A 25,635-nucleotide genomic window follows, 5' to 3' on the forward strand; every position below is an offset into this window, starting at 1 on the left:
AGTCCATCGAAATACACTCCCATTTCCCCTCCGGAATGGGAAGAGGCTGCAATAATCCTGCGGGATGGCTCATCTCCCCCTTGTTCCTCTGGCAAACGTCGCACTCCCAGACATGTTGGAGTACGTCCTCCTTGAGGTCCTTCCATGAAAACCTCTCTCTAATGGCCCTATAGGTTTTGGTAAAACCTTGATGGCCTGCCAGTGGTGAATCATGTGACGCATGAAGTATCTTCTTCTTAAGCTGAGATCTCTCAGTCAAGAAGATCTGGTCCCTGTAGTAGATGATCTCATCGACCACCCTGTACTTATCATCTACCACCTGTCCATCCAGAACCTCACATGCAAATTTGTCCTTAGAGTACTCTACTAAGAGTTGAGCCCTCCAGTCTGCGTCCAAGCTCATAAGAGACAACATGGCTGGTCTACGTGAAAGGGCATCTGCTACCACGTTGTTCTTACCCTTGACATACTAAATGTCAAAGTCATATGCTTGGATCTTACTGATCCACTTCTGATGCCTCTCCTGTCGCTGTTTTTGCTCCAAAAGGAACCTGAGGCTGTTGTGATCAGTGCTCACCCTGAACCTGTTACCCACTAAATACTGCCGGTACTTGGCCAATGCATGCATGATGGCCAGCATCTCCTTATCGTATATAGAATACAACCTCTCGTGCGGAAGGAGCTTCCGCCTCTCAAAGGCTATAGGGTGACCTCCCTGCATCAACACTGCCCCGATCCCCTCTCCCGACGCATCACACTCCAAAACAAATGGCTACATAAAATCCGGCAATGCAAGCACTGGGCAGCTGCTCATAACCTCCTTGAGCCTATCAAAGGCTCGTTGCGCTGTATCCGACCAACTGAATGCTCCCTTCCTCGTTAGATCTGTCAGCGGTGCAGCAAGCTGTGAGAAACTCTTGACGAACTTCTGGTACTAAGTACAAATGCCAATGAATCCTCGAAGTTCTGTCATGTTTCTCAGCTCTAGCCAATCTCTGATGGCCCTGATCTTCTCCTCGTGGACCCTCACTCCGTCCACCCCTATGATGTGTCCCAAGTATAACATCTCTGTCAATCCAAACTCACACTTGGAGAGTTTGGCATAGAACTGCTACTCCTCCAAGATGCACAATACTGTCTCAATGTGCTGGAGATGCTCCTCCCAAGTCTTGCTGTAAATGAGGATATCATCAAAGAACACCAATACAAACTTCATTAAGTGACTGCGGAAGATGTGATTCATCAAGACTAGAATGTAGCTAAGGCGTTGGTTAGCCCGAAGGGCATCAACAAAAACTCAAAGTGCCCATAGTGACACCTGAAGGCGGTCTTGGGAATGTCCTGCTCCCTCACGTGAATCTAATGGTACCCAAATCTCAAATCAATCTTTGAGAAGAACCGTGCTCCTCTCAACTCATCCGTCAACTCATCGATCCTGGGTATGGGGTACCTGTTCTTCAGTGTCTTCTTGTTCAAGGCCCTGTAGTCAATGCACATCCTCAATGTGCCGTCCTTCTTCTTCACCAACACCACGGAAGAAGCAAAAGGACTCTTGCTCGGCCGAATGTGCGCAAGAGCCAGCAACTCCTGAATGGCCCACTCAATCTCATCCCGATAGGCCTTGCGATGCCTATAGGGGGTAGTAATCACTGCATGTATGCCCTGCTCAAGCTCAATGGTGTGCTCAAACCCCCGGTCCGGTGGCTGTCCCGGTGGAATCTCCCCAAATACTGTGGCATACCTGTCAAGGATGGACTGTATCTCCGGATGCACTGTCTGCCCTGTAGTCCCTGTCTCTGATGCACGCAGCTCTACTGCCTACTCTGTCTCCCTTACGGAAGACTGCCTCCATTCGATGAGCCGAAACAGTTTAAGGCGGATATGTGTGTTGTCCCCGTATCTTCTCATGCCTCCCTGTCTTCTCATCATCCCACTCCATCTCTAGGGCCTTCCAATCTGTCGTGACCTTCCCTAGAGTGATAAGCCACTGAACACCCAGTACTATGTTGGTGTCCGGAATATTGATCACAAAAAAGTGGTCAGTTAGTTTGTAGGTGCCCATCGTCACTGATAACTCTGGGACATAACGAGCACACACCATGGTCTGATCTCCTGGGACCAAAACTGAAAATCCATCGAAGCTCTCTGTCTGTATACCTCTCCGCTCAACCATCTGTGCATTAATGAAGTTGTGGGTTACCCCACTGTCAACCAAAACTGATACTCGCTGGCCACGTACTGTCCCCCGTACGCGCAACGTCAAATGCTTGGGAACTCCTCCCAATGCTACAAGGGCTCCTGCGGTAGGTGCAAAAGCTGCACCACCTGCTGGTGGTGGTGGAGGAGGCGAGAGACCTTGTACGACATGACTATCTCCTGCCTCCACATCATCCTCCTCATCCTCTTCCCCGCTGCTCTCGGAGAAGACCTCAATAAAGTGTGCTTTGCTAGCAGCAGATCTATGTCCTGGCGCCCACGGCTCCTGACAGGTAAAGCACAACCGCTTCTTCTTCAACTACCTCCTAGCGTCATTATCAATCTGTGCTCGTCTTGGATTCCCTTGCGGAGGCGGAATCCTCATGTATTTCCCCTTAGGCTGGAAAGCCTGTCTCTGGGGGTAAGGTGTCTGGGTCCTGGGTAAGGCATCCTGTAAGTCCCGGGTCCTGCTGATAGCATCCTGGAGTGTGACTAGTCTAGTGGACCTGACTAGACCCCAAAGTGGCTCTGCTAACCCCTCAACAAACATGTAGATTCTCCGTGCTGTGGATAGATCTAGCACCATCACTGAAATCCTCAAGAAGTCTGCAATGTAGGTCTTTGGGCTCCCTGTCTGCTTGAGCCTCGTCAGCTCAACAAAGTGTTGTTTTGGATCCCTCCGGTCAAACCTCTCCATCAATTTCCTGGTAAACTCGGCATATGTTGTCACTGTGGAATGTTCGAGTGTAACCGTCCCATGGAACCACCAATCTTGGGCGTCACCATCCAAATGTAATGTCGCCACCTTGATGGCTTGTGCCTCTGACATCTGGTTAAGCTGGAAATAGATGTCCAGCGTCTCTACCCAAGACCTTGCCGAACTGTTTGATGAACCATTAAACATAGGCAAGTGGAATCTACTAGCTGTGCGATGGGTGTCTCCATCGTAATAATGCCGGTGTCCTTTGTGATGGTCGCGGGGTCTAATATCTCGTTGGAGCTGAACAAAGTCTCTGAATGAGAGAGCGTCCTTGAACTCCTGCCCATAGGCCTGGTACTCTGCAAAATAATCGCCCATGTGACCGGGCTCTGCCTCCTGCTGTGCTCCGGCCCCCGTATCTGCTCCTAGGAAAGTGGGCATGGTAGAGCGTATAGGGGCATGTGAGGCCACCTGCTGAGTAGTATCACGCTGAGTGGCACCCTGCTCTGGCAAATGGTGAGATGCACCCAATCCCTCTCCAACCTGGAAAACTTGTGGGCTCTCACGCTGTCTAGCCTCCACTGTCGTGAATCTATGCCCCATGACCTCGATCTGCCTCGATAGATCCTACACTGATTTGAGGAGCATGTTCGCAAATTTCTTCCCATCATCATCTGCCATCGAATCCTCCTGCTCTACATCCACCACAGGCTCCTCCTGTTCTGCGTCCACCACTGGAACACAGTCTCCCTCTCCGTAGGTGTTCTCCAACCTACGCCCAGTGTCTTTGTACCTCCTACCCCTATAACAGATGTAGGGCTTTTCCCCCGGTGTCATAGATTGCTAGCTCCACAGGCTAAGTCAGATCTATGCTCTGATACCACTGTAATATCCCGTTTCCGGGATATTCCTCAAACCCAAGCAAACTCCAACCAAACATGTCCAAATGATATAGTGACCGGGAAACTCAAAGTGATAAAAATAACAGTGGTACAACATATAATAATGTGAACATGAAATATAAGCAGATACTGAAGAAATGCAGAGAGAAATGCTAAGCCATTTTATTATATTGAGTAATGGAATGAGTACAGGAGGTGATCAGAAAGATGGCACCTCGACTTGCACAAGGAAAGTGAAGAAATACACTCAGAATAGCAAAGGAATGGCCTCTCTCTGAACTACGTCCAAGCTGCTGGAGAACTGCCGTGCTACTGCTACTACTGGAAATCAAATGAGGATTTGGGGCTATTCCCCTCTTCAGAAAATGCTAAAACTTTGGAATCAGACTATACTCAAGAAACCCAGAAAACCCAGAAAGCTTTTCTGAAATAGCTGACCCCCGAAAATCACCCCCTTCGGGTTCTACTCTGTCCCTCAAGGCTCTGCACTGCCATTGAATAGAATCCACCAAAACGCAGTTCGAAACTCTGTCAAAATCCTCCAATATGCAAGAGTTGATCCCTTGCTCAATCTCCCAACTCTAATCCTCCACAAGACCTCCAATCCGGAACTCCCACCAAAAGAACTGCGTCCCTCTCTCTCAAGACTGCGCAGTCCTCAAATGCTCAACTACTCCACAACGCCAAAGATCAATCCTACTATAAAAGACTGCTGGAAACTACCTTGCCCTAGTAGGCACTCGAAGTCCTTCGGGGCTAAGGGTGAGATCTCCGAACAGAGACACTCAATGCACTAAATAGTGTTGCAGACAAGCTAAATAGCCAGTGTGCTCCAAGTCGAAGTGACTAGCTCAAATGCACATAATCGAATGACAAAATGAGGAGGCTCCCCTCTCCTTTATAGCATTGGCCTTTCTCAATCCCAAGGCCCACCTCCTCCAACGTAATCCCTCTCTTGCCACGTGTTCCTTTCCATTTGCGCAGTCCCTCCAAGTGTTTGCGTGGGCCCCATCTCTTCGTGGTCCTTTGGCCCCCTTGGCTCCCCTTTAAGTCACAACGTTGTGCTACTAGGGAGTGACTTTATTCTAAAGGTGAGTTATGTCCCCCTTTTCCTCACCTTTTTATTTATAAATAACTATAGAAGGCAAAATTGAGCAAAATCGAATATTCCAATTAGCCATGGCTAATTAGGAATATTTCAATAAACCTGCTCCATTGACCTAGCCATCCCCTGTCCTGGAAGTCCACCCTGGCTATACTATGAAGAAGAATAAAAATGGGGACATGACAGAAAGAGGGAGATATTCGACAGTTTTCAGAGGAGATGGGAACTTGTGGCTTGAGGGATCAAGACAGGTTGGACGGAGCATCCAACTACGTCATCTGGAAGGCTAGAATGTCTTTCTTTCTAAATGAGCATGCCCTCAAGACCTACGTCGATAGCATTGTGGTTGAACTTGCAGATGCAGTTCCACTGAAGAAGTACAAGGTTGAGATGGAAATGTTGGAATTTCATAGTCTGACACGTTAGAAACCCTCCATGCACTTTTACTGATTTTTTCCTACCTACTTGTTTTGTTACTTAACAAGTTATTTACAATGTAAGTACTGAAAATAAACACTAGTGCATGTTCAACATATTACAGATCATCCACTGAAGGAAACAGAAACAAGCATACAAAATGACACCGTTATTTTTGGACCAATGTCCTCGGAAAAACCCAATGCGGGAAAACCGGTGCAGCGATCTGAGGGTTTTCTTATTAAGAAATTTCAGAGTACAATCTGGGTGCCAAATCCGACTTACCCAACAGAGAATGCCCTTGGTAGTAGTACCTCTCAGTCTGAGACAAATGTCTCAGTTGAAACCCTGGATAAACCCTCTGGTAGCTCCTCAACTCCAATTTGCCCTAGAAACCCCAGCGTATGCCTTTCTGGATTGCGTCATCCTCTCTCTGCCCAGCGCTGGCCCTACGTCACCCTGAATGGGCCTGTGTCAGCCTTAGGAGGCCCTGCGTCAGCCTTCTGGCCCTCTGGGTCAGCTACCCTGGCCTCTATGAAGCACTACGGAGCTCCTGGCTGCCTCTGCGTGGCCCTGCGTGAGCCCTGGCTGCTACTGCGTCACTCTCTCTGGCTCCTACGTTGATCTCCCGTCACTATCTCTGCCTCCCTGTCTCTCTGTACTCACTGCCCCTCAGCTGCTACTCCGATCATTGATTCTATCTCTCTTAGCAAACGCCGCTTTAGAGAATAGAATCACTGATCATCTGGTGTATTCTCCAAGTGATCCTCAAGCCTCCTCTTATACTTTTCTCGTTGACAAATCAACGGCTGAGATTAAGACCCTAATCGACAGCTAAGATTAGATCTGGCTTGATCCATGTCTTTTGGACCATTCTAATACAGTTTTATATTAATTCACATTAATATTTTAATTTCCGTAAGTTTAGACTTAGGGACTCCATTAAAAATATTAATTATTTTAATATCTCCCTAACTGTTTAGAATCTGCCCAAACCCTTTCTGGGTATTGGAGATATCATGTGATCTAACCTCTCCACCAAATTTTGTGGCTAGAGCACATCTGATGCTAGCCCAAATCAACACTCCCTCTTAGCAAGGACTGTGCTCTAGCAATACTCCTCACTAAGTATCACCCTAATCATTCGGCATTGGTCCCTGTGCTGATGCTAGGCCTGCTGCCCACCATCCTCTGCATTGTTGTATCTTGTATTGCTGCCCATGGTTCTGCCACTGCCACTGCTGCATCTGTACGATAGCTCCCTTTGCATCCGTGCTGCTGCCCATGGCTCTGCCACTACTGCATCTGTACGATAGCTCCCTCTGCATCCATGCTGCTGCCCATGGCTCTGCCACTGCTGCATCTGCACTGCATCTCCTCTCATCATGTTGCATCGTGCTGCCCACTGCTGTACTGCAACTCAGTTAATTGAGAAGTAACTGATCTCCCAATTCTGACCTCTCTGTTGGGCTAGAGACCCTCTTGATGTTGAAGCTCCCTCTGCCGCTGACAAGTGCTCCCTCTCTGACCTTTGCGCTGCTGCAACAAATCCCTGCATCTCGCACCGTTGCACACCTCTCTGTGCCATCCTGCACTGGTGCAACACTCCCATGCCTCTCACACCGTTGCAGCCTGCTAGCCTCGCGTTGTCCTGGGAATCCTGCACTGTAGCTCTCTCTGCTGCTTCATCTGCATCCATCTCTACCCACATCCGCCAGTCCTGCTACTCCTCTTCGGGGCTCCCGTAGCAAGGTCTAATCCAAGAGGATGGGTACCTCAAGGATCTTGCCCCTCATCACCTGTAGTCTGCCTGACTACAACTCGATGTCTCCCCACTTCCGCTCATGTGGTGTGTGTGCACTCATAGCACAGTCATCATCTGTCTCCACTTCCTTCCCTGCCCTTGTTGGCGTTGCCTTAGTCTCGGAAGACTCTCCCTTACTCTTCTTCCTTCGACACTGGGTCGCATAATGACCTAGCTCCCCATAGTGGAAGCACTTGATCTTGGAGAGATCCTTCTTCTTCTGCTTTTCTTGCTTTCCCTCAAATGCTAGGGCAACATCTTCCTCCTCCTCCTTTTTGACTCTGATCCCCTTACTGTTGCTTCCTGCCTTTGTCTGCCGTCTGATCTCTTCTTGGCGAAGAGCCGCCCACATCTCATCCCAAGGTGGAAGTGTCCCTCTGCCCAGCATACTCTGGACAAATACCTCCCAGTCTTCTGAGACTGCATTCAGGGTTGTCCTCACCATCAATTCCTGATCCGACGTGGCTCCTATGGAAGTCAACTGATCTCGGATCTCATTCAGTCCTCCGAGGAAGGTGTCAATCGGTTCTCCCTTCTTCATCTGATATGACCTCATCTGATTTTCTAGTAACATCCTTCTCTGCACAGAAGTATGCTGGTACAATTTCTTTAGGGCCTCCCACATCTCATTTGTCGTTTCCTTTTCGACAATGTGTGGTACTACATGGTCCTTGACACCATCAAGGATGATGCTCTTGGCCCTCGCCATTGCCTCCTTGTACTTGTTGTTCTTAGCTGGGTCGACTGGGATAACTATTGTCCTCAAGGCGAAGTGCTTGACACGATTTCTGTCAAGTACGAATAAGATTCTAGCCTTCCAGACTGCGAAGTTTGAAGCTCCGTCTAGTCTGTCCTGGTCTCTTACTCCGTGTAGTGCTATGCTGCTCTTCTACTTCCCTCCTAGAAGTTCTCGATGTGACTCCCTTTGAGTCTCGATTTCCCTCCTAGAAATTCTTCTGCTGATGTTGAGATGACCCCTACTGTGATCGTCTGTGCAACTGCACCACTGATCTGGATTTCTCGGTTAGAAACCCTCGATAGCAACACCCTCCTCCTTGCCCTGTTAGGTACTGTTCTAACTACAGTACCCCACTAGCTCCACTCTGCAACTTTCCCACAGCCTCCTAAACCCTAGCAACCTGAAGGTGAGAGCTCCTAGGCTCTGCGCAATCCCGGCACCAGCAACTCGGCCTCCTCAGCCAACTGCGTCAACCTTCCTAGCTTCTGCGTGGCTTTGCGTGAGTCTCCCTTTGCCTCCCTTAGCCTCTGTGCTGCCTCTTCCTGGCTCACCCTTGATGACGCAGGCACTGTGTCACCCTTCCCTTGTTGCTGCTCTGCTAGAAACAACTTCTGTCACTTGGGACAACTGTTTTCTGCTGCTATTGCTCTGCTCGGCTGACGTCCTCAGTTCCCCTGTGATCTGCAACCACCCTCTGATACCATGTTGGAATTTATAAGTCTAACACGTTAGAAACCCTCAATGCACTTTTACTGATTTATTCCTACCTACTTGTTCCGTTACTTAACAAGTTATTTACAGTGTAAATACTGAAAATAAACACTAGTGCATGCTCCACATATCACAGATCATCAACTAAAGGAGACAAAAACAAGCATACAAAATGACATTGTTATTTTTGGACCAATGTCCCCAGAAAAAAACCAATGCGGGGAAACCGATGCAACTATCTGAGGGTTTTCTCATTAAGCAATTTCATAGTACAATCTGGGTGCCAAATCCGACTTACCCAACATAGAATTCCCTTCACAGTAGTACCTCTGAGTCTGAGACAAATGTCCCTGCTGAAACCCCGGATAAACCCTCTGACAACTCCTCAACTCCAATCTGCCCCATAAACCCCAGCATTTGCCTTTCTGGACTGCGTCAACCTCTCTCTGCCCAGCGCTGGCCCTGTGTCACCCTGAATGGGCCTGCGTCAGCCTCAGGAGGCCCTGTGTCAGCCTTTTGGCCCTCTGCATCAGCTACGTTGGCCTCTCTGAAGCACTACGTAGCTCCTGGCTACCTCTGCGTGGCCCTGCGTGAGCCTTGGCTGCTATTGCGTCACTCTCTCTGACTCCTGCGCTGATCTCCCGACACTATCTTTGCCTCTTTGTCTCTCTGTACTTATTGCCCCTCAACTGCTACTCCGATCACTGATTCTATCTCTCTTAGCAAACCTTGTTCTAGAGAATAGAATGACTGATCATCTGGTGTATTCTCCAAGTGACCCTCAAGCCTCTTATACTTTTCTCGTTGACAAATCAACGACCGAGATTAAGTCCCTAATCGACGGCTAAGATTAGATCTGGCTTGATCCATGTCTTTTGGACCATTCTAACACAATTTTATATTAATTCACATTAATATTTTAATTTCCCTAAGTTTCGACTTAGGGACTCCATTAAAAATATTAATTTTTTTAATATCTCCCTAACTATTTAGAATCTGCTCAAACCCTTTCTGGGTATTGGAGATCTCATGTTCCCTAACCTCTCCACCAAATTTCGTGGCTAGAGCACATCTGATGCTACTCCAAATCAACAGGAAAACGCCAAGAGGATGATCCTGGGTGGAGTCAAGGATCACGTGGTATGCCACATTTCTAGCAGAGCGACTGGTAAGGAGATGTGGGATGCCTTGGCCACGTTATATCAGGATCTTTTGAGCAGCAGAAGATGTACTTATAGCAGAAGTTGAGATCTGCTCAGATGCAGAAGGGAGAGCGTGTGGATCCATTCCTCACGAAGCTGAAGGAAACCCGTGATGAGTTGTTTGCTGCGGGGCATACACCTCAGGATTCAGAGTTGGTTAGACTGACCCTCAATTCTGTCTCAGATGAGTGGCAAGTCTTTGTCCAAAGTATCCTGGGCAGAGCAACATTGCCGAATTGGGATGAGATGTGGGTAGCTCTAAAACAAGAGGAGTTGAGGAGAGACCTGGTCAAGGTCAAACTTGACAGAAGCAGCAGCAACAGTGGGTCGAAGCCCAAGGAGGAGGAGGAGAATGTAGCCCTTGCATCGAAGGGGCAACAGGGGCAACAGAGACGAAAGAAAGACGTCTCCAAGGTGAAGTGTTTCAAATGTGGCGAGATGGGCCACTATGCATCCCAGTGTCCTTTGAAGAAAAAGGACAAGGATGAGAAGCATGATCCTAAGGTTGCAGCCACAAAGATTGAACAGGAGGAGGAGTTCGCCGTGACAGCCAAGATACCTCCAATAGGGAGGTGGGTTGATTTAGAATTGTAATTCGATAGAGCTACAGATGGGCAGGATCCTTGAGGAGTCCACCTCTTGGATCAATACCTTGCTACGAGAGCCCATGATAAGTAGTAGCAAGATGGAGGAGTTTACAGCTGGTGCCATGGAGTGTTGATGCGACAGATGCAATAGTTAGCAGCACAAAGCAGAGAGGCAACAATGCGTGGAGGCACAATGCAGAGCTTCAACAACGCAATGGCTTCAGAAGATAGTGTGGGAATAGCAACAGTCAGGCTTTCAACATCGAGGTATATCCACTGGATACTTGTCCTATCTTGAATGTTTTTCAGTTGCCTCTCTCAGTAACTGAGTTGCAGTACGAATGCAGTGTTAGCAATGGCAGTGCTAGCAGTATAGTCGATGCAGCATTTGAGAGGGAGTTGTAGTATAGATGTAGCATTGATAGTGGCAGTGTCAAGGGCAGCAGTACAGTTACAACAACAATGCAGTAGATGGTGGACAACTTATCAGACATCAGCAACGCAGAGAATGATGCTTCAGAGTCAGAGCAATATGCAGCAGCAGTATGTTGCTAGAGCACATTCCTCGCTAAGAGAGACTGTTGATTTGGGGTAGAATCGGATGTGCTCTGAGCCTCAAATTTTGCAGGGAAGCTTGGGCACATGCATTCCAAAGAACCCAGAAATCGTTTTGGGAAATTCCACCCAGAAACGCTTATATTAAAATAATTAATATTTTTAATGGAGTTCCTAAGTCTAAACTTAGGAAAATTAAAATATTAATGAGTATTAATCTAATTGTGGGTGTAACTTCTAGAAAAAGACGGAGATAAAGTCAAAATGATCTGAGCCTTTGATTAGGAGTTAATCTAGGCCATTGGTTGTCCAATAGGAAGATATAAGAAGAGGCTTGAGGGTCATTTGGAAAACACACTAAGAGAGATCAAGAAATCGATTTTCTGAAATGAGAAGTTCTTAGGAGGAAAATTCAATTGAGAGATTTCTTGTAGTAGAGGGGTAGGGATAACTTTTGGAGAGAGTGATTTTCTCAGCCAGATAATCATTAGCAAAGAGAGGTAGAGAGTAATCTAGCAGTGGTAGCGCTGACCCAGAGGGGTTGACGCAGAGGCAGTGCAAAAGCCAGTGAGGAGTCTGAAATTTGCAGAGGAATTTGAGTTTCAGAAGCTGGGAGCTGGGGTGTGAGACCGGGAGGCGGAAATCGAATCTCCTGGGCAGCAAATCAACCAACTAGAGGAGTGACGCAATCCCCAGAGAGCTTGACACTGAGCTAACGTAGACACTGTGTAGAGGCAAAGTAGAGGCAACCAGAAAAGCCGGGGGCAATCAATCTGGGGCTGGATTAGCCACGATTTCCAGTGATAGTGTGAGGTAACCTCACAATTCTTTCTGCCAATATTTTTCTCTGTAACTGAATAACCCTGTGACGTATTCAGAGATGTATTCAAAATTTGCTACTGCTTAATAATAATAAACCTGCAAAGTTGTTGCACCAATTTTACTGCATTGGGTTTTTCTAGAGACATTTGTCCAAAAACAATAGTGTCCTATGTGTTTGTATTTCCTTGCTCAGTTTCTATGTTTCATAATCATATTTAATTTGGTGTATGCTGCTTCAATAATGTATTTCAATATTTCAAGAAGAAATTTGAAATAAGTTTGTAATGTAATTTACGATCTAGGTGAAGTAGATTCAACTAGTTGTAGTAGGATTCCAGAGATTGTTAGATTTAGGAATTTTCACACATTGAAGTTTGCAGAATCCAGTCCTATGACTACAATCCATTACAGAATTTGATTAATCAAAAGATTCCACAGAGGATTAGTCTAGGATGGTCAGATCCATTTTCAATTCAACAATCTTATTTATCACTCCAAGGATCATATCATTTTGCAACAACAAAGATGACAATTCCCCGATGAGCTGAAAAAGAGATTAAGGCCTTTCATCACTAGGACAAAGCTTTTTGAAGAGGAAGACAATGTTATGAATAAAATATATATAAAATAATATAAATAATGTAAACAATAAATAATGATTAAAATAACTAGTAATTAGTTAATGAAGGGATATGTCCGTAAGGACATGACCGTTAGTGAAGAGGTACATGCCTAGGGTATAGAATCAGTCCCTCATTCTCATTTGCAGGCATCTCATATTAATTCTTCTACAATATTTAATATACATTACTTGTTCTACAATGGATGTTTACAACTTCTAAGTATTTTAAAGCTTATTCTGCTGCGTATACCAACTTTGTTTGTTATATAATACATGTCAATGATGTCATGTGTCACTTGACAATTGGCCTGTGTATGGGCTGATCATACAATCAAAATTCAATATTAATCTAGTCAACAGCTAGCCCTAGTAATGAAGATATATGTTCCTTACTTTGAAACGCAATTATTTGAAACCAAATTCTTGTAGTAGAAATTAACTATGGAGAATATAGGAGAAGATTGGTATAGAATTATGCCGCAAAGCCTAAAATTCTGGAGAAACAGTACTTAGGGAAAATAGAGATAAAGTCTCTGCATATATGAAGGAAAACTGTGCATTCTATGTGAACTGATGGAGTTACGCAAAAATGGCTCTCTATTTTTTCTATAAATACTAGTCCATGTACGAATGGATAAGTGAATCACCTATGGTGTTGTGAGGCAACTGAGTAGAGTAAGATGACTCCCATCATGGAACCAACTCAATACTTGACCCTTAATTTGGCTCCTTTTTCCTAAGAATTCCCTTTACTTTTTCTGATATCGAGCTAACTTTTAATGTATTTCAGCTGCATATTGTTGCATCTACCCTTACAATAATTTTCTTTTGCAAGCATTTAATACAAACATTGCCCTGTCACAAAGAAGATTTCCTTTCTTTCCTTATGAGAGCATAAATGTTTTATTGCTCAACATGTTTCAGATGTCACATCGAGACTCAGTATTCCAAAATAAAGGGTATTTTTGCCCATGCACTTGAAATGTTTTCGTTTTTACTCTTAGAATAGTTTGAATTCTTATTTTTTTAATGATTACCACCTACTTCAGCATGGCATAACTAGATTTACGATCTCAGCTTTGTAGTTCACTAAAATAAGGTCATCAAAGGCTATTTTAAATGTTCTTCTTAACTTTTGTCATGTCATTTTCATTTATTTATATTTCAGCATGATGTCACTAAGCTCACAGTCACAATCTTGTATCTCATTCTTATAATAGCTCCAGAGTTGTTAGTCACTGAAACAGGGTGTCCGCATGCAATTTCACTAGGTTCTTGTTTTTATATTTCAGGATTTTAATCCGATATCTCTCCCTTTTAACAGGCAATGCTAAATCCTGATTTCCGTCTGCGTCCAACTGCAGAAGCAGTCCTAATTCATAGATTCATGACTAGAGTATTGTGATTCATGCTACTGGAATGCGTTAATATGCATGCTTGGAAAACAAGTTAAGTTCAAAGAGCTTGCAATACGTTCTATTGAACATTACACTTTAGAGGGCTGTATATCCATAAAAGCACATAGAAGACCAAAGAGTTTACTCAAAGAAAGGCATTTTGCTTGTAGCATCAGATTTTTAGGTATTTAAGCCTTTTTTGTGCTCATATAATTATTATTTTTTGTAGTTTTCTAAGTGATGGCGGGGGAAACTTTGTTTGAAAGGTGTTATGTTCATAAAAGTGGATGCCTTTATTGTGGATGAACTTTGATTGCCTTACTTGTTTTGCCAGTTGTCAGCAGAACGTGAATTTGGACCAACCACGTACAAGTAAACTAAGTGAAATTGTGTTTGCATCAATGTTACATTCAGAAGTGAGAGTCATTACCAACCAATTACAAAACCAAATAAAATGGTGTTTACGTCAATGTTACAGGTCAAAATTGAATCATGGTCACTAAGTTACACATTATCAAAACTATAATGGAAAAAATATATGGTCAAGGCCATAATTAAGTAGAACAAAGAAAAAACTGGTGGCTAAGATCATGATCAATGTTACTTGATCATTGGGAAGGTACTTCTAGTTACCATTGCAATTATTGTGCCTACTATCAGATATTTCAGACTTTTGTAACTGCACGTACTAGTACCAAGCAACAAACAAGCGGAAGTCTTCCAAGAAAAGGTTACTGAACATCTGGAAAGGAGCTTCTAGCTACTACAGGCATTGGCGCAGTATGTGCTGTAAAATAATACTTATTGAATCTTTGAGAGTAGAGGTGCATTTTTCATGTGTTTTCAAAATATTTCCTTATTTTGACCAAATAATACAATATAATTAGCCAATAATAGTCATTTCTTGTATGCATTTATTTTTAATATCTAAATGTGAATCCACAACCTCCCATTACACTTATAGGAACCTGCATAACCAGAACCAACATACCTTGGGTTGACATTATTGGTGCTTATGCCTTGTCCTGCCCTACAATTCTACTATCATTAAAACTAATTAACAATCTTGACAACACCCATCTCCATAAAATCTATATATTCAATGATAACAATGCAAGAACATGAAAATTCGCATTGCGGAGTTTTCTCTTCAATGGTCCTACTAAAGGTTATGTCCAAATGATGTCACTGGCAGAGTTGTTAAATGTTTTCTACACCTCCTCACCAGCCTAGTGATAAATAAATGGCAGTGTACATTTCATCCAATATAATGAAAATATGGTCGCCAAAGATGATAAATTTGAGGAATTGATTAGCATGGATCAAGCCCCCCATGTTTTCCATCACGCGACAATGTCTCTTAACTATTGGGTAACTCTAGGAAATTGTAAAAGTTGAGATCAAAGTCCAAGAGATTATTGTTACCTGATCTCTTCGAAAACCCTCTCTACCCATGTAAAAAAATTCCATGCACTACTATATCCTCCCCTAAAATAGTCATGATGGCATTGTTACAAACACCCATCTCATTACCTTCTCAAAAAAATCAACGGTTTGCTTCCATTTTCAATTACATTCCAAGCATTTGTTCCCTCCATAAAATCAAAGTAACTCGTACATCCGGTTTAAAATGCATAATGTATAGGACAATCCCTTCAAAGTCGGTGCCTTGTGTAGTACTTCATTGCAACACATTAAGATATTTGTTTCAAGGGCCAACCTTCAAGAGTTTTTGATGTGGTGTCATTAATTGTGGCTGTAAATCTTGCATGATGTCCTAAAAGACATTATCATGTCTCTGTAAATTAATTTGAGCTTTAATGTACCTAGACATCTTGGGCATTCTTATAGTTCCCATATGCTTTACTGTTAACAACATTTATCCACTTTATATTTTTGTAAATTGTTATCACTATTTCCTTGCCACCTTCTCAATCATTTCCTTCAAGGATAACTAGCCTTATATATCTTTTGTTTGATCTTTTTCTTGTTATCACATTAAAGAAATAAACCATGTGAATTTTTAAATTTTCGTCCAAGTTTTATTTGATCACTTTCTTATAAATGCTTATTCATTTTTTTGGTATAGAATGTTCGAAGTGCTGTAAATATTTTCCTCTTGTTTGTTTTATGTTTTAAATATCAATTTTATTAGGGTGTGTTATCCCCTCACTTCTAGGGGTAACTATAGATATTTCTTTGATGATCCACACCACAGATAGTGGTCCTAATGATGGCATTCAACATCTCCACAAATAGTAGTCCATAGTGTTGGTTGATGTAGCTTGGAAAGGTGTTCTAGCCTTAGGTGGTGTTAGTGAGGCTAGGAACACAAGCGCAGAAAATATCTTCAAGCCCAAGTTATTCTTTTGAATGTAAATATCTTAATTAAATTAATTGATCAGTTTTTAATTATTTTCTTAAGTTTTAATTTAGGGAAATAGATTAATCAATTAGTAATAATTAAGACATGATTGGTTTTCCTCTAGACTTCTAGTAAAATTTCTATGTGATCTTAACCATTGATTAGATATTTTTAGATCTAGATTTTGGTCATTGATTTCTCAACGAGAGATTATAAAGGAAATCGATGGGCAGTCTTGGAGATGAATTCATTGCAGTGAAGAGGGTGCAGTGATAGCATCGGGTTTGTCACCAATGGGGGTTTCAGCAATAGTTGAAGCCGTAAATATTTTCAGAGTTTTTCTTTCATCAGTGTTCTTCCAGTTTCCAAGATCCGGAGGAGTAATTCTCCTAGAGTTATTCTGCAGACAAATAGGTCGAGATTTCCATGAGAGGCGATACGAGATTTCCAAGAGAGGTCATATGAGTTGTCAGTTTAGCAGATCAAGACTTCCAACTGCAGAGCGAGTTGGAAGAAATCAGTGTGATTGTAGGAAAAGGCGGATTGCAGGATTTCGCAATAGAGCAAATCACAGGAGTGGTTGTTTCAAGTTGCAGAAGGAGGTCGTAAGCCTTCTAGTAGTCAGAGCAACGTGTGGAGGTGTAGAAATATTTTGTTGAAGCTTTGTCATGGTTTGGCAAGCGGTTGTAATATTTATCAATTGCATAATTTGTTGAAGATTAATAATAAAACCCTAAGATATGAAGAATGGGTTCCCCTTCGAGGTTTTTCCAGGGATGTTTTGTCCAAAATTATTGTGGCCATTTTTATGATTGGTTTTCTACCAGAGTTTCAGTAGTTTATTTAATTGGTGAAATTTATAGTTGTGTTTTATTCTTTATTTGCAGTAAATAATTTGTTGGGGTAAATGCTATGTTTAAAGATAGGAGGATAATAACTAGATTAATTGCAAATAGAATTTTCACATGGTATCAGAGCAGATCTGAAGCGCAGGGGTTTACCCGAGTAGATCAATGTTGGGGTTTGGAAGAGAAAGCCAAGGGTTTAATACTCAAATCGATTTCCTGAATTACTTGGAGGAATTCTACTAGTGTTAGTTTCTGCAAGAGGGAGGCTAAATTAACTAGTGCTAATTGCCAGTTTACCAGTGCATGTTGTCAAAGAGAGAATTTTGTTTTCCTCTTGTCAGATCAATATTCTGGAGGTAGTGCGAGCGGGTTTCTCTAGTTGTTGGAGGCAGAGAAATTCATGAGAGTGATTTACCAGAGGCAATGCAAGTTTCTAGGAGGGCTAGTGGGTAGTGCGATTTCATAGAGGAAGGGTGAGTTGCCCAGTAGCAGTTGAGATCACTTGGAGAGGGAGATTGTGAGGTTTTCCAAGTACTTTGGTTAGTTGGTAGAAGATATATTTTCTCTTGAGGGCTTCAATAGGATTGAGGGATCAAGATAAGTTAGATGGTGCATCCAACTTTGGTGTTTGGAGAATTTGGTTCCTTCTTATTTTAGAAGAGTGTGGACTGAAGGAGTTCTCTACGACACATATTGTTGTACCAACAGATCTTATCATATTGCATGAATACTAGAAATATGATGCCAAGGCCAGGCATATTATTCTAGATGGGGTTAAGGACCACATAGTTCCTCATTTAGCGAAAGAAGATACAACCAAGAAGATGTGGGATGCCATCAACAAATTTTTTTGAGGATAAAAATATTAATCAAATAATGATCCTAAGAGAGAAGATCAAAAGCAGCAGGCAAAATAAGGGAGAAAATGTTGTCAGTTATCTCACTTGCATCAGGACAGTCAGAGATGAGCTAGCAGCCATTGGAGAGAAGGTCGAGGACAAAGACCTTGTGAGAACAATCCTAAATGGTTTTCAGAGACAGTGGGATGTTTTCTTGCAAATGGTTAGTGGAAGATTTGATTTTCCTAGTTGGGAATGCTTGCGGAACGTATTCACACAAGAGGAGCTTCGACCGAGCCTTGTGAAAGGAAATAATAGTACTAGCAGTAGTTTTGAACAAAAGGGAGTTGACAACAAGAATGTTTCTCTAGTGACCAAGGGCAAAGTGAAGAAGGTATCCAAATAAAGGGTCCAACTCCAAGGAGGAAAAGAAGAAGGACATGTCGAAGATCAAGTGTTATGGTTGTAATGAGTTTGGCATTACCGCAACAATTTCCCGCACAAGAAGACAAATGATTAGAAGGGCGAGAAGAAAACAATGACAGTCAAAGATGAGCTTTCTAGACAGATGGAGGATGAGTTTGCACTCATCGCTTATAACAACAGTCTGGGAGAGCTGTGGCATAATGAAATGGGCCATGGGTACTCAATGTGACAGGTGTTCCAGATGCGAGCAAGGAGCATGATGGTGTCAAGAATAGAACGCCTACCTCACTAAGAGGGAGTGTTGATTGATGTAGCTCAAACATGTTTTCTAGCCTCAAGTGGTGTTAGTGAGGCTAGGAACGCAAGAGTAGAAAATATCTCCAAGCCCAAGTTATTCTTTTGAATGTAAATGTCCTAATTAAATTAATTAATCAATTTTTAATCATTTTCTTAAGTTTTAACTTAGGGAAATAGATTAATTAATTAGTAATAATTGAGACATGATTTTTTTCCTCTAGAGACTTCTAGTAAAGTTTGTATGTGATCTTAGTCATCAATTAGATCATTTCAGATCTAGATCTTGGTCATTGATTTCTCAACAAGAGATTATAAAGGAAATCGACGGGAAGTCTTGGAGATGAATTCATTGTAGTGAAGAGGGTGCAATGATAGCATGGGGTTTGACAATAGTGGGGATTTCAACAACAGTTGAAGCAACAAATATTTCTAGAGTTTTACTTTCATCTGTATTCTTCTAGTTTTTGAGATTCAGAGGAATTCTCCCAGAGTTCTTCTGCAAATAAAGAGGCCAAGATTTCCAGGAGAGGTCATACGATATTTTCAGGAGAGGCTATACGAATTGCCAATTTAGCAGATCAAGATTTCCAGTTGCAAAGCGAGTTATAGGAAATCATTGCAGTTGTAGGAATTTGCAATAGAGTGAATTGCAAAAGAGGTCGAGCCAGGTTGTAGAGGGAGGTTGTAAGCTTTCTAGTGGTCGGATTGACCTGTGGAGGTGTAGAAATGTTTTTCCAGAGCTTTGTCATGGTTTGCCAAGTAGTTGTAATATTTATCAATTGTAGAATTTGCGAAAGATTAATAATAAAACCTTTAGATTTGAAGAATTGGTTTTCCCTTCGAGGTTTTTCCAAGAACATTTTGTCGAAAAATATTATGTCCATTTTTGTGATTGGTTTTCCATTAGAGTTTCAACGATTTATTTAATTGGTGAAATTTGTAGTTGTGTTTTATTCGTTATTTGCAGTAAATCATTTCTTGGGACAAATAATATATTTAAAGATACGAGAATAATAACCAAATTAATTGCAAATAGAATTTTCACACAGATGCCTCATATATCATGCTCATCTCACTCATTGATGACTACGGTGCCTTAACATACATGAGGTACATTTGTTCCTTGCTTCATACTAAGTGTTCACATTCAATGCATTTGGCATGAAAGTAGGGATCATGGGTTGAATTAAATAATGAATTATGATACTTGGAAGTTATGCATTTTGCCTTGTTTTACTTTGGTGGTCATCATCAATTTCCTAGTCAAGTGTTACCACTCTTAGGGAAAGTGATACTATCGGAGGGCTTGTTAGCACAAATTTTTACCTCCAAAAATTAAATTATTCGATGAACCTGGGATAAGAAAATTCCTTGCAACATATAGGAAAATGTTCCCTTAATGTCATGTGCAAACTTCCCTTTCTATTTTGGGATGATGCTTGCCAACCATGGGGGGTGTCCCTAGTCTTGCATGTGGTGTTTCCAGTGTAAAATATACAAAATAACGTAGAAAAAATGATAATGCAATGATTTTTAAATGGAGGATAATCTTTAGCATCAAATTTTAAATGGAGGATAAAATAGACAGAATGTGCATTTAAATGATAATTTTAACCAATGAAGAGGGCTCATAAAATTTTGCAATATTGCATAAGATAAACATTAAGTCATTGAACAACTTAGAGAGACAATATAAATCAACCCCAAGATTTATTCTGTAAAGGCTGTGAGGCTTGTTGTGCCAAGATGACTATTACAGAACCAGTGACAATCATATTCAAATACAATAGAGTAGAAGCTAGAAGAGAGAATGAAATGGAGACAAGAGAAAGCTCCTCGAACTCATAGCTCACACATGTATATATTCCTCTATCTCCTCGAATGCACACTAGGAACATAGGAAGTCAAATTCCTTAGGAAAGGAAGATTAATGTGTGTTGGGAAATGATTTGGAGTCAATTCACCATCCAAATGAACTAAAATGAAGAAAAAAACTAAGTGAAGTGGCCAATTCTTAAGTTGCACTGAAGTAGTTTTGGGTTATCACGAGATAAAATTATCTGAGCATAATTTTGGCAATTCAAACTAAAATAAAAATATACTTGAACAATTATAGTTAATTTGAATTGGTATAAAAAATATCCTTGGAGTGATTTGGGAAATTAGAACTTGGCTAAAAATACCCTTAGAGTAATGCGCATTAGTTTATTGGGAATTTACTTGGGTAGATGGAAATATAATTGGAGAGAAAAGTAAAGATTTTGCTTTTGGAAAAATTATCTGATTTGGAGATTAAAATGTTAGATGCATGCAAAATAAAGAGGAAAAACCAATGCACACTAGGAGAGAAATGGTAATGTGAAGGTAATCAAAATAAATTGGCAGTAGTGCCACATCAAACCTCCCTCCATACTCATGCACTTTGACAACTCTAGGCCATTCTAATTTACCCATGTACTTTGCCAGATCATTGATAACTGATGTGTGGATCCAAACCTCACCACTTGTTTATTCGAGAAGATGCCACATGTCAACCTTTGAGATTTCCACATGTCATCCTCCTATAAATAGACATGCAACAAATAGTAGCCCCCTTAAAGATAAGAAAAAATAGAAATGTTTGGAACGGATATGGGAACCCTGCCATATATATCACACTGAAAAATAAGCACCACTAAAATTAGAAAGTTGTCTACATGTCCACAGTATTATTCTCATCGAACTTAGATTTCAATGGGGAGTTCAAATAATTTGTGAGAACCTCCATGCAAAGATCGTTAAAAGTAGAAATATTACACATCTCGACGAAAACGTGAAAATTCCTTGATTGCATTTAAATGGAAATTTATCTCCTAATTGATCTGTAGCTTATGTGTTATTACAACAAATATCAGTAAACTCACAATTGCAATCTTCACCAAAAATAAAATATGTTGTGGAAAATAAATTGGAAGCTAAGAAAATAATGCACATACACAATAAAATAGACACCAAAATTTTGGACTTAAAGCCCTTGGAAAAACCTCAACGGGAAAATCTGTGCAACCAATGAGGGTTTATTTTATTACTATGCAACAGTAAAAATTTGAGTACAATAATCTAGACGCCCAAATGGATATCCTCAGAAAATAATCTTGTCAAAACAATTCAGAGAAAAATTCTCCCTTTGCAGACAAACTCAACCTCCCTCTAGCTTGCTCGTTCTCTCTCCCTAGTAACTTGACCTGCTTGGAACTTCTGTGTTGCTTCTGCGTGAGCCCTTCTAGTTCTGTGTCAGCTCTGTGTGGGCCCCTCTAGCCCAGCGTCAACCCCTCTTGGGTCTGTGCTACCTCTTCATATTGTCTCTCTACCTCTCTGCTGCTGATCCTGGGTCCTGGAGAAGATACTCCAACCCAACTATCCCTGCCCCTCACTACAAAAGCTCACTATCGAAAATCTCCTGGCAGCTGCTCTGCTTCATAAAATTGATTCTTTGAACTCTCTCTCTGTGTCTTACAAGCAACCCCCAAGCTTCCTTAAATAATCTCCCCGTTGACATTCAACGACCAAGATTAGAACTTAATCAATGGCTAAGATCATTTTATGCTTGATCCTCATCTTCTTCTAGAAGTTACAACCACAGTTTATAAGCTAATGGGATCCTAAGTTTAGACTTAGGGTCCCGTTAAAAATAATTAATTAATTTAATAAAACTGTCACTGAGTGGAATTTCCCAAAATGATTTCTAGGTATTGGAGAGTCCATGTGTTTAAGCCTCCCTGCAAATTTTGAGACTTAGAGCACATTTGATGCTAGAAAACATCAACACTCCCTCTTAGCAAGGAATGTGCTCTAGCAATGCCTCCCACTAAAGCATCACCTTGACTTCATAACATCGTCCTCTACGTTGTTGATGTTTGACATGTTGTCCACCAACTACTGTGATGTTGCTACAATTGTACTACTTCTAACACTGCCATTGTCAACATTGTATCTGTACTACAACTCCCTCTCAAGTGTTGCATATGTGCTGCTGCTAGCATTGCCACTGCCAACTGCCACTGCACTGCAAACTAGTCCATCAACAATCGAAAAACATCTCAAATTACTGAACTAACTGTGTTTATTATGATACCACGTGAATTTTGAAGCTTGATTGCTGCTAATATTTACGCTAACCCTCTGAACCAACTGCGTTGCTGCTGACCTCTACTTTGTGCCATCTGCATTGTTTCCAACTCTGTTATGCGTTGCTCAGTCTCTGGCACTCCTAACCACTACAACTGTCTCTCTGACACTCCTCGACACCATCCGACACTAGTTCATCCTGCTAGTTCTGATTTGGGCTCCTGTAGCAAGGAATTGATCCTAGAGGTGGGCCCCTCAAGGATCTTACCCATCTATAGCTCCTTCGAACTACAATTCCAAATCAGCCCACCTCCCTCCTGGAGGTATCTCGACTGTCATGGGGAACTCCTCCTCCTCGATCTTCGCAAGCGCAACCTTCAAATCATGCTTCTCATCCTTGTCCTTCTTCTTGAGAGAACATTGAGTTGCATAGTGACCCATCTCACCACACCTGAAGCACTTTATCTTTGAGACGTCCTTCTTATGTCTCCGCTGCTCCTTCTGTCCCTTCGATGTGAGGGCTGCATTATCCTCCTCCTCCTCGGGCTTCGACCCACTGTTGTTGCTTCCATCAAGCTTGCACTTGACCAAGTCTCTCCTCAACTCCTCTTATTTGAGAGCTGCCCACATCTCATCCCAATTCGGCAAAGCTGCCCTGTCTAAGATACTTTAGACAAAGACTTGCCACTCATCTAGGACATAATTGTGGGCTAGTCTAACCAACACTGAGTCTTGAGGTGTAGATCCCACAACATATAACTCATCACGGGTCTCCTGAAGCTTCATGAGGAATGGATCCACGTGCTCCCCCTTCTGCATCTGAGCAGGCCTCAACTTTTGCTCCAAGTACATGTTCCGTTGCTTGGAAGATCCCTAATACAGCGTAGACAACGTATTGTTGGAAATACTAAGAGGAGGGTGAATCAATTTTTCTTATTATTTTTGCAAATTCTTAAAAAACGATTCAGAGCATCATTATAAAACCATAAAACATGTCACATGAAGAGTAGTACACAAGGGATTTAGCTTTAACAAGTGTTGTATTATGTAGTGTACAATGTACATACAATACTTTCCAGGAGAACCTGGAAGGAAGTGAAATACTCCCAAGAGTTTTCCAACAATCTGGAAGGAAGAAAAATGCTCCCTGAACACTGGGATCTCGTACTAAGGATAATGGCCCAAGTATAATCGTTGCTCACTGCTATAGCCACTGTCACCTCTGCTGCTCACTGCTGCCCCCTGATGCCGCTGTTGTACACACACTGTTGCTGCCACTACTACTCACTGATGTTGTTGCTGCACATATACTGCTGCTACCTCTGCTTCAACCCTGCCTCTCCTTTTGTTGCACCACTATTGTAACCTACTACCTCTGCTTCAACCCTGCCTCTCCTTTTGCTGCACCACTGTTGTAACCTTCTACCTCTGCTTCAACCCTACCTCTCCTTCTGCTGCACCATTGTTGTAACCTGCTACCTCTGCTTCAACCCTGCCTCTCCTTCTGCTGCACCATTGTTGTCACCTGCGACCTCTGCTTTTGCTGCAACGGATCACTGCTCACTCTCTGTGCAAGATATTATAGCTGTCAATGCTATCAATGCTACACACTATCCATTACTACGCTCCGCTTCTTTTACTACTATTATTGCATATGTTGCCTCTGCTTCACTGCCTTAGCGATACTTGTCACAACTTGTAGAAGATCATTTCTGCAATTAGGGTCATTGTCAAGCATCAACACTGAGTTACTTATATTGTTACTGCCCATACATCAACTCTATGTATCAAAGTATCACTATGATGCCAAGGAAATTTGTTATATACAAGGGTTTGTTGTAATGTTAATATCACTGCACTGATATATCAATCATAGTCATATCAAACACCACTAGTAAAGAGATCATTAGCATACAACCCAAACAAGGTTACAGTCTCACTGTCTCAAATGTATCACTGCTCAGATACAACATTTTGGGCAGTAGAATCAACATTCGTTGTCCTAATCAGGTTGTAGTGAAAAGATCCACAATTATGCCATGATTTGGACTACTGCACATAATGCCTTTGATGTTGTTGATGATGATGAAACTATGAGCCTTTGCTGCTTCTAGAGATGATCAAGATCCTTAGCTCTTGGTGATGTAATAGCTTTGCTCTTAATGATGTTTCCTCTGTTCTTGGTGATGTTGCTTATGTTCTTGATTTCTGATGTTACTTTTGCCCTTAATGATGTTTTCTCTTGGTGATGTAACAATTCTACCCTTAGTGATGAGAATGTTCAGCGTTCAATAATGAAACTGTTCGGACTTATACTATTTGGTATAGATTCTTGAAGCCCTATTCGGAACCCTTACTGACAAACTGATACATGGATGCATATATAATTGTGTCTTTACTTTGTAACAAGGTCCACTGTAGGAAGCCACAAAACTTCAACCATATTCAAGGGATGACCATAGGTTACAATTTATTCCATCAAACTTCAGATTTTAATTGAAGACCAAAAGAGTGTCACTTCAATCCGTCAAATCGGATCATCTACTTGTTCCAATCAGAGAGATTATCTATTGACAAGTCCAACTTCTTCAGTACTGAAGCCAAGCTTACTGTAAAACTAATTATGGCAATGAAGATTAACACTTCTATACTGTAGGCTTATGAAAATTGACTTCAATTCTAGCTTATACAAAAGTGTTGTAGGTTCTAACTGTTGTGATCACGAGTTAGACACCTATGCAATCATCCTGCAACTACTCTCGCTTTGACATCAATGACAACCTGTTCAACATGCATCCCACATCTCCTTAGCAGTCCCTCTGCTAGCAATGTGACAGAGGACATGATCCTTCACTCCGCCAAGGATTATTCTTTTCGCCTTCGCCATCTCATCCTTGTATTTCTTCAATGAATCTGCATCTAAAGGGACAACCACCACGTTGTCAATGTATGTCTTGAGGGCATTCTCATTTAGAAGGAACGACATTCTTGCCT

The 25,635-nt window shown here is 42.0% G+C and overlaps 1 protein-coding gene across 4 annotated transcripts in view; it reads left to right on the forward strand.

Annotated features, from left to right (window-relative positions):
* LOC149250798 (Protein kinase superfamily protein) overlaps nucleotides 1–14,553 on the forward strand; it is a 351,978-nt gene extending 337,425 nt beyond the window's left edge. The window contains exons 12-13 of one of the 4 annotated variants that reach the window (XR_016266837.1): nucleotides 13,687–13,943; nucleotides 14,094–14,553. Coding sequence is in view for 3 of the 4 variants with exons in the window: in XM_089459239.1 (XP_089315365.1) it covers nucleotides 13,687–13,767 (81 nt within the window). In the remaining variant the exon portion in view is untranslated. Of the gene's footprint in view, nucleotides 1–13,654; nucleotides 14,068–14,093 lie in introns of those variants that run through there. The other 3 variants (XM_089459241.1, XM_089459240.1, XM_089459239.1) reach the window with 3 other exon arrangements.
* The last annotated feature ends 11,082 nt before the right edge of the window (nucleotides 14,554–25,635 follow it).

Source organism: Pinus tabuliformis, chromosome 7 (assembly GCF_031772625.1).
Source record: "Pinus tabuliformis cultivar Carrire ecotype Pingquan chromosome 7, CPIR1, whole genome shotgun sequence".
Classification (NCBI taxonomy): domain Eukaryota; kingdom Viridiplantae; phylum Streptophyta; class Pinopsida; order Pinales; family Pinaceae; genus Pinus; species Pinus tabuliformis.